Below are 12,856 nucleotides of genomic sequence, written 5' to 3'. Positions count from 1 at the left end.
ATGCTATAACTTTTGCGCAAACCAATAAATATACACTTATTGGATTTTTTTTATCAAAGACATGTAGCACAATAAATTCTGACACAAACTTGTATAGAAATGTAATTATATTTGAACAATTTAACCAGAGAAAGTTAAAAATACACTTTTTTTGAGAAAATTGGGGCCTATTTTGATTAATATCGGAAAAACGAAAAATCTTAGCAGCAATCAAATACCACTAAATGAAAGCTGTATTTGTGAGAAGAAAAGGAGGTAAAATTCATTTGGTTGGTAAGTTGTATGACCGTGAAAGTAGTGTAGTGCAGAATTGTAAAAAGTGGTCTGGTCATTAAGGGGGTTTAAGCTAGGGAAGCTGAGGTGGTTAAAGAGGACCTTTCACTACTCTACAAACTAAAAACTAACTATATCAGTGGGCAGAGCGGCGTACAGGGGTCCCCCTGCACTTACTAGTATGTCTGGGCGCCGCTCCGTTCGCCCGGTATAGGCTCCAGTGTCTGCGCTCCCTCTGCTGTACTGGAGTGATTTCTTGTATGAGGCGTGTCCCTTGCTGCAGCGCTTGCCAATCGCAGCGCACAGCTCATAGCCAGGCTATGAGCTGTGCGCTGCGATTGGCAAGCGCTGCAGCAAGGGACACGCCTCATACAAAAAATCACTCCAGTACAGCAGAGGGAGCGCAGACACTGGAGCCTATACCGGGCGAACGGAGCGGCGCCCAGACATACTAGTAAGTGCAGGGGGACCCCTGGGCGCCGCTCTGCCCACTGATATAGTTAGTTTTTAGTTTCTAGAGTAGTGAAAGGTCCTCTTTAAGCAGACTGTGATTGTCTATTGTTGTGACTTAGATGAAGATCAGATCACATTTTATGACCAATTTGTGCAGAAATCCATATCATTCCAAAGGGTTCACATACTTTTTCTTGCAACTGTAGTGTGCTATCGATAGGTGTGCTATACTGAGGGGTGTAATATACTTTCTAACATAGAAAGTATATTATAGTGCATTTGTATTGTGCAGCAGTTGTGTGCCGTTCTGCTGCGATTCCGCAGCTACACAGAGTGTCAAACGCTATTGGAACAAATAATTTCTACTGGTGTGATATACCAGTTGCCCCCCAAAAAAACTGATTGAAGCAGGGGTGTGATATATCATTAATATACTTTCTATATAGTGCATTTAGGTAGTGAAGCATTTGTTTGCAGTTTTGCTGAGTTACCTCAGCTACAGATAGTGACAAACGCCATTGTAACAAATAATTTCTACTGGTGTGATATGCCAGTTGCCCCCCAAAAAAACGATTGAAGCAGGGGTGTTATATACCAATTATATACTTTCTATATAGTGCATTTGGGTAGTGCAGCATTTGTTTTGCGGTTTAGCTGCGTTACCTCAACTACAGATAGTGACAAACGTAATTGGAACAAATAATTTCTACTGCTGTGATTTACCAGTTGCCCCCCCAAAAAACGGATTGAAGCAGGGGTGTTATATACCAATTATATGCTTTCTATATAGTGCATTTGGGCAGTGCAGCATTTGTTTGCGGTTTTGCTATGTTACTTCAGTTACATAGAGTGACAAACGCTATTGGAACAAATAATTTCTACTGGTGTGATATACCAGTGTCCTCCCAAAAAAACTGATTGAAGCAGGGGTGTTATATGCCAATTATATGCTTTCTATATAGTGCATTTGGGCAGTGCAGCATTTGTTTGCGGTTTTGCTGCGATACTGCAGCTGCACAGAGGGATAAATGCTATTGGAACAAATAATTTCTACTAGTGTGATATACCAGTTGCCCCCCCAAAAAACTGATTGAAGCAGGGGTGTTATATACCAATTATATACTTTCTATATAGTGCATTTGGGTAGTGCAGCATTTGTTTGAAACGACGAGAAGAAAACTGGTCTGGGAAGCTACCAAGAGGCCTGAAGCAACATTAAAGGAGCTGCAGAAATATCTGGCAAGTACTGGCTGTGTGGTACATGTGACAACAATTTCCCGTATTCTTCATATGTCTGGGCTATGGGGTAGAGTGGCAAGACGAAAGCCTTTTCTAATGAAGAAAAACATCCAAGCCAGTCTACATTTTGCAAAAAGACACCTGAAGTCTCCCAAAAGCATGTGGGAAAAGGTGTCATGGTCTGATGAAACCAAGGTTGAACTTTTTTGCCATAATTCTAAAATATATGTTTGGCACAAAAAAACAACAATGCACATCACCAAAAGAACACCATCCCCACAGTGAAGCATGGTGGTGGCAGAATTATGCTTTGGGGCTGGTTTTCTTCAGCTGGAACTGGGGCCTCAGTTAAGCTAGAGGGAATTATGAACAGTTCCAAATACCAGTCAATATTGGCACAAAACCTTCAGGCTTCTGCTAGAAAGCTGAACATGAAGAGGAACTTCATCTTTCATCATGACAAAGACCCAAAGCATACATCCAAATCAACAAAGGAACGGCTTCACCAGAAGAAGATTAAAGTTAAAGGAATGACCCAGCCAGAGCCCAGACCTGAATCCGATTGAAAATCTGTGGGGTGATCTAAAGAGGGATGTGCACCGGAGATGCCCTCGTAATCTGACAGATTTGGAGTGTTTTTGCAAAGAAGAGTGGGCAAATCTTGCCAAGTCAAAATGTGCCATGCTGATAGACTCCAAAAAGACTGAGTGCTGTAATAAAATCAAAAGGTCCTTTAACAAAGTATTAGTTTAACGGTGTGCACTCTTATGTAACCATATTATTATTTATTTTTTATTTTTTTCTTCCCTCTACCTAAAAGATTTCAGTTTGTTTTTCAATTGAGTTGTACAGTTTATAGGTCTCATTAAAGGTGGAAAAAGTTCTTAACAGGGGTGTGTTGACTTTGTATATCCACTGTACAAAGGCACCCAGTTTAGGTTTGCTAGTAGCACCATCCATAAAAAAGAAAAGATCATTAGGTACAAATTCCAATTGGTTGTTCTCAAAGAGATTTCACAGACGTGGTATGTGTAATAACTGCAGAACGACAATTTTCCAAGAAAGAATATAGAGGTACACTCTACCCATAGTCCATTCCGTCACACTATTAGGGACAGTTTGTCCTCTAATACGACAGATATGATCTACCTTTTAGAATGCCCATGTCATAAACAATATATTGGATGCACAAAGAGAACACTGAAAAAACTAACAGCTGAACATATCAACAACATTAAAAATGGATTTGAAAATCATACAGTTTCACAACACTACAAACAATACCATAATGAAGACGTCACTTCACTTGTATTTGTGGCCCTAGAAAAAATCTGGAAACCATGGTGAGGAGGTAACCATCTCGCAAATATGTCTAGAGCAGAATCTAGGAAAATATTTGAATTTGATACATTAGTACCGACTGGCCTGAATGCGGAGATGGAATTGTTTGGATTTTTATAGTTTTTAGGGTGGGTGTCGGTTGAGGGATGGGAAATCGGGGTCCGGCTGTTTTACCAGCACCTCGATCTCCCCTTCCTGGCCGGCCCCATCCACTTCCCCCATTTTTCTGCTCCTCACATCACCCCTATATAGAATACGATTAAAGCAAGATAGATAATCAGCAGTATATATGCTCATATATAGAAAATAAAGTGTGTACAGTAGGTCTGAACCGTACAGAAGACTCCCCACACAATACATATAGATTTAAATTATAAAATTTTATTATTTATCTATTTATTTTTTATTTTTAATAAGTAGACACTTTTAGTGCTAGAAATGTGGATTGATGACATTGGATTTCTGGGTATCATTACCGCAAGAAAGAAGCAAAGAAAATGCATTTAGCATCTTTACGGCAAGAAAGACACAAATAAAATGCATTCAGCGTCTTTAATTATCTAAATTATATAGGGGAGTTATATATTTGTTATATATTCGTAATATGATTGAAGCATTTTCATGAGACACCCAAGATTTGTGGACATTATGGGGCAATATAGAATTTGGGAGAGCTTAAAATATAACTTTTACTGTTAGATTATATAAAATATATAGCGCCACAAACAGATGCTTGAAATATGGCTAAAATTTATGGAGCAGTCTTACCATTTAGATGCCCCCTGGTAGGGATCAGCCTAGCGTGGTGGAAATAATACCGCGTCTGGGCCGAGGGTTAGATGTAGTCGTAGGTAATTGCAAGATGTAGACTGGTGCAGGGAACCCCTGACCCTAGTAGGCCCTGATTGGGGAAGGGGGCAATGCCAGTGTTCACCTGCCTATCTACACAGAGTTCCTACCCCGCAAGGGGCGGCCCTGTCCGGATACCTTACCCTAGAATAGGGAGGTATCCCTATTTATGCCCTATAGGATGGTTCCCAGCGTGTCACGTTTCAAGTGATAAATCATCAGGGGAAGAGATCCAAAATGTACAATAAGTAATCCTGCAAGGAAAAATATATTTAACATGAAGGTCTAGAAAAAAGGGGGTTCACATATATTGGGAACTAAAAGAAGAATGGAACAGGGCATACCTTAGATCAGTGGATCACTAGGATTGAAGAGAAAGGGACATTGATGGTCCTAAAGGAAGGAGGACCCCACAGATTCTTTGAAGAGGGGAGCCTCTGGGGCAGCTGATCTGATGTTATCAGCTGCACACCGAATTGCCATGAGGACGCTGTATTTAAACAGCAGAGCGCGCGCCCTGTGTGTCGCGACCGCCTCTGGGAGTGGGATCATCCGATCACGTGAACGCCAATGGACCGCACCAAGCCGTGGAGCGCAGCGCAACGTCCGGTCACGTGGGGCGGCCAGGAGGAGGGCTGAATGCAGCGCCTTGGCAACTGAATGACGCCGGGAGTGCTCGGACGTCCAGGTTCAGCTGCTAGAGAGCCGGCATAATAGCTTGCGCTCCTATAAATATTAATATAGCATTTCGTGCAGGTTAACAGTTAGAGAGGCATGAATGCTCCTATGGTTGCAGGCCTAAAGGCATTAGGTTTATAAATATGAGCATTTAGTAACATTGATAAGGGGGAGGGAGGAAGGGAGGGGGGGACGGGGCGGGGACGTAGGGGACATTATGGGGCAGTAACGTGGACATTTGACTCCAATTGAGATAAATTGGGATATTGGCATAAAACATCTGATCCGGTCCATATGTTATTCTCCACCGAACCTACACCTCTCCTAAGTGATACTCCCCTATATAGGGAGCCAAGGTGCAATATGAAGTCAACCACTGATGAAGGAGCAGTAAGCCTCGAAACACATTTGATGACAAGACCTAGAGACTGTATATTGGGGCTAATATACCCATAAGCATCAACGTCTGGACCCGATGAAATTGCTTTATTGAGCAACAGGAGCGCTCCATTATCATTAGCAGCAGAGCATTTTGAAGTGCAGGATATATCAGCGAGCTTCTAACCACTGGGACGCCACGTGGGACGCCGGCTTAGCGCAACATCTACACGTATGCTGCGGCCATGTAATATACTGACATAGTACAACTATACAAGGACTGCCGCGATACATTTATATATCCCCCGCATAACTCCGGGTCAACGGACAGGTAATGTAGCCACCAATACCGTATTTTTCGCCCTATAAGATGCACCAGCCCATAAGACGCACCTAGGTTTTAGAGGGGGACAATAAGAAAAAAATATGTTTCATTACACCTCAGGTCAGATCAGCAATCAATCCCCCAATGTTAATCAGACCTCAGATAACAGCCCCAATCAGTCCCCCAATGTTAATAAGGCCCCAATAAGACCTCAGATCAGACCCACAATCAGACCCCCGCTCACACGCAAAAGTGAATGTCCCCCAATCAGACCTCAGATATGAGCCCCAATATACAAACCGGATTCCAAAAAAGTTGGGACACTGAAAAAATTGTGAATAAAAACTGAATGCAATGATGTGGAGATGGCAAATGACAATATTTTATTTGTAATAGAACGTAGATGACAGATCAAACGTTTAATCTGAGTAAATGTATCATTTTAAAGGAAAAGTACGTTGATTCCAATTTTCACGGTGTCAACAAATCCCCAAAAAGTTGGGACAAGTAGCAATAAGAGGCTGGAAAAAGTAAATTTGAGCATAACGAAGAGCTGGAAGACCAATTAACACTAATTAGGTCAATTGGCAACATGATTGGGTATAAAAAGAACTTCGCAGAGTGGCAGTGTCTCTCAGAAGCCAAGATGGGTAGAGGATCACCAATTCCCACAATGTTGCGCAGAAAGATAATGGAGCAATATCAGAAAGGTGTTACCCAGCGAAAAATTGCAAAGACTTTGCATCTATCATCATCAACTGTGCATAACATCATCCGAAGATTCAGAGAATCTGGAACAATCTCTGTGCGTAAGGGTCAAGGCCGTAAAACCATACTGGATGCCCGTGATCTCCGGGCCCTTAAACGACACTGCACCACAAACAGGAATGCTACTGTAAAGGAAATCACAGAATGGGCTCAGGAATACTTCCAGAAACCATTGTCAGTGAACACAATCCACCGTGCCATCCGCCGTTGCCAGCTGAAACTCTACAGTGCAAAGAAGAAGCCATTTCTAAGCAAGATCCACAAGCTCAGGTGTTTTCACTGGGCCAGGGATCATTTAAAATGGAGTGTGGCAAAATGGAAGACTGTTCTGTGGTCAGACGAGTCACGATTCAAAGTTCTTTTTGGAAATCTGGGACGCCATGTCATCCGGACCAAAGAGGACAACCCAAGTTGTTATCAACGCTCAGTTCAGAAGCCTGCATCTCTGATGGTATGGGGTTGCATGAGTGCGTGTGGCATGGGCAGCTTGCATGTCTGGAAAGGCACCATCAATGCAGAAAAATATATTCAGGTTCTAGAACAACATATGCTCCCATCCAGACGTCATCTCTTTCAGGGAAGACCCTGCATTTTTCAACAAGATAATGCCAGACCACATTCTGCATCAATCACAACATCATGGCTGCGTAGGAGTAGGATCCGGGTACTGAAATGGCCAGTCTGCAGTCCAGATCTTTCACCTATAGAGAACATTTGGCGCATCATAAAGAGGAAGGTGCAACAAAGAAGGCCCAAGACGATTGAACAGTTAGAGGCCTGTATTAGACAAGAATGGGAGAGCATTCCTATTTCTAAACTTGAGAAACTGGTCTCCTCGGTCCCCAGACGTCTGTTGAGTGTTGTAAGAAGAAGGGTAGATGCCACACAGTGGTGAAAATGGCCTTGTCCCAACTTTTTGGGGATTTGTTGACACCATGAAATTCTGATTTAACATATTTTTCCCTTAAAATTGTACATTTTCTCAGTTTAAACTTTTGTTCCGTGATTTATGTTCTATTCTGAATAAAATATTAGAAGTTGGCACCTCCACATCATTGCATTCAGTTTTTATTCACGATTTGTATAGTGTCTCAACTTTTTTGGAATCCGGTTTGTAAATAAGACCCCATTCAGACCTCAGATCAGACCCCCAGTCTTAAATCAGCCCCTCATGCCTCTTTTGACTAGCCTTAGTCTCATATCAGCCCCCATTGCCTCTTTTTATCAGCCCCCACTTCCTCTTTATCAGCCCCCATTGCCTTTTTATAAGCCCCATTGCCTTTTTATAAGCCCCCATTGCCTCTTTATCAGCCCCCATTGCCTTTTTATCAGCTCCATTGCCTCTTTATCAGCCCCCATTGCCTTTTTATAAGCCCACTATTGCTTCTTTATCAGCCCCATTGCCTCTTTATCAGCCCCCATTGCCTCTTTTTCAGCCCCCATTGCCTCTTTATAAGCCCCATATTGCTTCAAATGAAAAAATAAAAACAATCAGTTACCTCTCTTGCTCCTAGACGCCACCACTCCTCACCATCGCGATCCTCTTCATCAGCTGTCGGCTGTGCTCTGTGAACTGGCGCGCACAGAATGACGTCACAGAGCGACTCACGCTGTGCGCAGCCCTGCACAGCCGACAGCGGAGGACCAGGAACCGGTGAGTACAGATCCTTCACCGCTTCCCGCTCCTCCGGTACTAATGAGCGCTTCCATAATGGAAGCTCATTAATATTCGCCCCATAAGACGCAGGGTCATTTCCCCCCCACTTGGGGGGGGGGGGAAATGTGTCTTATGGAGCGAAAAATACGGTACATATATCTACTAACATTAGTGGAGAAGTAATGCAAATAGAAACTTATCAGCAGACGAACATTGAGTAAGTATTTATGGCCATTTAAGGGCAAGCAACACGTCCAGCATTTACATATTGGTGAACACATAAGGAGTGTGTTGCATATCATGCAAAATTGAAGATATTCTTTACAACATCAATTTTATCACTTCTAATATTTTTATCTTTATTATTTATCCAATGTATTCTCCATATTTTTAGGTGATTTAGGTTATATTTGCCTTATGTACATAATAGGCAAAGGTTATGGAACATTGATCCACACATATTTGAACTGAGTGCTTAGCACCAGGATAACCGTCGTTACCATTTGTGTTGACCAATGCTTTATATGTCATCATTACTTAGTACCAATATGCAATCAGGATTTAACATGGGATGTGTATGTAACATTCAGTAACACCATTTTTTTTATATGTTTTTTTTATATACTAGTTGTTTTAGAATTAAAGGATTTTATATTGCCATTTGAATATTTCCGGTCATCCAAATATTTTGTGTGCCCTACAATTTTTTTTCTCTTTTTATTGCACTGATTTACCTGGGCAGAGGGTGTGGCCCTGGGAGTGAGCACCATCCCTATGGTTAGTGCTCATTGGTGAGCCACTGTTTATAACCTATAACAGGACTGGCCAACCTGCGGCTCTCCAGCTGTTGCAAAACTACAACTCCCAGCATGCCCAGTCTGCCTACAGCTATCAGCCTACAGCAGGGAATGGTGGGAGTTGTAGTTTTACAACAGCTGGAGAGCTGCAGGTTGGCCAGCCCTGACCTATAAAATAGAACTGTTTGCGTTTGAATAGGAATGTGGAGTGATAAAAATGTAGTGAAAGTGGTAGTAGTTCTTGTCACCAAGGACAACGTAATACACTATGAGGCGGTAGGCAAGGGATTAAAACCGAGTAATTAAGAGAAAGTGTATATAAGTAAGGTATCTAGGAGCGCCAGCTAGTTTCCCTGATAAAGGACAGTGCACTGTCCGAAACATGTTGGAAAGAAGTTTGGCACTTGCAACCATCACTAGTTGCTCCTTTAGTGCACGAGTTACAATTCTGAACAAACGGAATTACGCCACCGGCCGGGGCGCGATCCATAGCCTAGCTACCAGACCCGTTACAGCGTGAGTCCCACACTGCATTTAGAGAAAGACAGATGCCACAGAGAAAGAAACCATCAGTAAGGTAATATGGAATAGAAACTGATTGTACTACTGCGGGTATCTTTCAGCAGGGGGATCATATATTATTCGGGGAAGGTAGTGCGCGGTATCATAGAGATTGGTCTATAATTTACGTGTGGTGTTCAGCAGTTTGTGCTGTTCTACTGCAATACTGCAGCCAAACATAGAGGAGCGGGGCACAAGCGCCAGTGGAATATCCAGCTATATCAGTTACAAAATCGCTGATTATTTACTGTGATATTGAGAAGTGGCTATTTGGAGACTTAATTAATCAATATCCATCTATATACAGTTAAAAAGTGATCCTATGCAGACATTAACTGTTTTTTACGCATAAAGTGCCGTGCCATATATGCAGTACACATTTAGTACTAGTACTTAGCAATCATGTACAGATTGGTGTAGGTAACTGTCCTGGATACTTTCATTTTGAAATATACATGTAGGTTTATTTTCCTACACGCCTTATATTGATTTGTAGGTGGGACTATGGCCGTATGATCAGGATTCCTGATGCAGTTTTGGAAGCCAAAACCAGGAGTTAATTAAAAAAAGAGGGATCTTCTATCTGTTTTCTCTCCTTTTATGTCCACTCCTGATTTTGGCTTCCAAAACTGTATCAGGAAACCTGACCATATCAGAGTGCATTTGTCAGAATAGGAGACCCAGAGCAGGTTAAGTATGAGGTCCCCACATATTCTATGGCTACTGTTGTTTTTACTTATATACATTTGGATTGTTAATAAATCAATTATTATGCAGCATTTGAATATTACGTTGTTATTTATATCAGGTCAGACAATTATTCAATTATTGTTTGGTAGCGTTCTATAGTTTGTTTAACAGTGAACCACAAGAAATTGTATAATTGTATGATTAATTTTGTAGTTCTATATAAGCTCCAAAATGGCCTTGTGTAGACTCAACATAACTAAATTGTCTGCTTGGTGTAACATCAAGATTTACCTCTTTCTTCATCTTCCACCACACTTAAAGAGAACCTGTCATCAACTTTATGGTGCCCTCAATTAGGGTAGCATGAAGTAGTTACAGACACACTGATTTCAGCAATGTGTCATTCATGAGCTAAAAGTAAGTGGTTGCCAAGAACCAGCATCACAATCATTGCAGCCCGGACCTGGAAAAGAGTCATGGCTGCCTGAGAAGAGTCATGGTTATTCATGAGCTCCTGCTCTCCCCAGCACGCTGCCTAGGGAAAAAACTAAGGAAAGGGCTGTTAATCATCAACAGGTTGAAGATATGAAGCAGATACCATGAATACCTATAACTCTTCTCAGGCGGTCGTGACCCTTTTCCAGTGGCTACTGAAAGCAAGTTTGCCAGAGTTTGTTAAATCTGAAGTATGCCAAAAATGGCATGGATCATAAAAAAGACCTAGGAATTTTTCCTCACTCTCTGTTAATAAGGCATTTGTCAGTAGCATGTTCAGTAGTACTTTTCAATACTGGAGTCTACATTTGATTGTAAAACCTCTCATATTAGCTGTAAAATTTGGTCCCATATACAGATATATATTCTTACCTGACCAAACAAACAGCATGATAAGGAACCACAAGAAACTCATCATTTCTTCTTCTTCTATAGGTGTTTCAGTGATGATCAACTTGCAGGATAACAGGCTGAGCTGGAGGGACGGATGCTTTTTTTCACCCTTACAAACTATGTTACTATGCTATGCATATTGGTACTTAAAAAACTAAGAATAGCCACGAGCAGCAAAACCACTTTTCCTGTTTGCGCGTAAGCACCCTGTCCCCTACCCACCAGTCAATCTTATAGATAAACTGGGTCAGATTTCAAAAGGGTCTAATTTTTTATACAAATCACCCAAAGGCAAAAGGTATGCCTATTTTCTGATGGTTACTAATAAAATGTAACTTTAATCATTTATATGTATACTGTGTATATTAAAAAGATGGCTTTAGGATTTGTAGTGCTTCACATACACTGGTGACACTTTCTCTTTTGGCATCATGATCAGTTATTGTCACAATGGTGTCACAACCTATCGCTGACCCTGTTGTGCCTGGGGTCAGAAGGTCGAAGCGGGTGGCTACTCGCTCGGTTTCAAGAGAACGCTCGATGACCGAGTTGTGGGAATAGATTCCGGTCTAGGTTTTCCTGCTTAGGTTTGCGATCCTTTTGGTCCCATTTAGGAATCATTAGCTTTTCCTTTCAGCTGTTCTTTGTCAGCCACTCGTAGCTACTATATATTCTCCCTTTCTACTTCCCTTGTTGCCAGATATAGACCTACCTTCCAGATTTTCTATTCTGACCTCTGGTGGAGTTGTAGTTGCTGTGCAGCTTGCGGAGCTGTTAGAACTGGTGATGTCGGATCTCCGGTTCTCTCCTGTTTGTTGTCTCCCTTTGGGGATTGCATGTGGTGTTTGTGTTGTTTGTCCTTTCCCTGTTTTTACCCTAGGTGTCAGTGGTGAGGATTAGTGCTCCCATCACCCTACCCACTACCTAGGGCTTCTTTCAGGGTAAGCCAGGGATGAGGCACGTGATCGGCGTAAGGGTGAGCAGCCCGTCTAGGGACGTCAGGGCAGCCAGGTGCCAGTGCTAGGTGAGTTAGGGGTCACCACTCCTCCCTCTCTCTAGAGAAAGGGTACCCTCCTTCCCTCCTCTCTGCGCTGCATGTCTGTTACCTGCCATATCAGACGTGGTATTATATCTGGCTCTTTTAAAAAAAAAATATATAATTTTTTTAGATCCACTATGGATCCTATTGCTGCTTTGGCAAAACAGTTGCAAGGTCTGTCTCTTGAAGTGACAGAATTGAGGGCGTTGGTCCTTCAGCGGCAGCAGCTGCAGCAGACCTCGAACTCAGTGGTTGCTATGGGTAACCAGGTCTATCCGGAACCTAAGGTTGCTCTTCCTGACAGATTTTCTGGAGGAGGGACAAATTACCGTATATACTCAAGTATAAGCCGACCCGAGTATAAGCCGAGCCCCTAATTTTACCCCAAAAAAATGGGAAAAATTATTGACTCGAGTATAAGACTAGAGTGGGAAATGCAGCTATAATGCAGAGTGTATGTGTATATAATGCACACACTCTACATTATATACACACATCTGCAAGAGGGTGACTCCCTGTATTTAATGCAGAGTGTGTGCATTATATACACACACACTCTGCATTAAATACAGGGAGCCATCCACAGATCTCCCCCCTAAACAGTGCCATCCACAGATCCCCCCTAAACAGTGCCATCCACAGATCCCCCCTCCCCTAAACAGTGCCATGATAGCACTGTTTAGGGGAGGGGGTATCTGTGGATGGCACTGTAGGGGGATCTGTGGATGGCACTGCCATCCACAGATCCCCCTACAGTGCCATCCACAGATCCCCCTACAGTGCCATCCACAGATCCCCCTACAGTGCCATCCACAGATCCCCCTACAGTGCCATCCACAGATCCCCCTACAGTGCCATCCACAGATCCCCCTACAGTGCCATCCACAGATCCCCCTACAGTGCCATCCACAGATCTCCCT

General features: G+C 42.5%; 1 protein-coding gene across 1 annotated transcript in view; it reads right to left on the bottom strand.

The window, feature by feature from the left end:
• The window catches only part of LOC120993698 (CMRF35-like molecule 5), a 70,871-nt gene extending 59,877 nt beyond the window's left edge, over positions 1-10,994 (bottom strand). The window contains exon 1 of the mRNA XM_040422172.1: positions 10,877-10,994. Coding sequence (XP_040278106.1) covers positions 10,877-10,922 — 46 coding nt within the window. The 5' untranslated portion in view covers positions 10,923-10,994. The remainder of the gene's footprint in view (positions 1-10,876) is intronic.
• Between the last annotated feature and the right edge of the window lie 1,862 nt (positions 10,995-12,856).

The sequence above is a fragment of the Bufo bufo genome, chromosome 3 (assembly GCF_905171765.1).
Source record: "Bufo bufo chromosome 3, aBufBuf1.1, whole genome shotgun sequence".
NCBI classification, from domain to species: Eukaryota; Metazoa; Chordata; class Amphibia; order Anura; family Bufonidae; genus Bufo; species Bufo bufo.
This window is presented reverse-complemented; position numbering and strand designations above follow the sequence as displayed.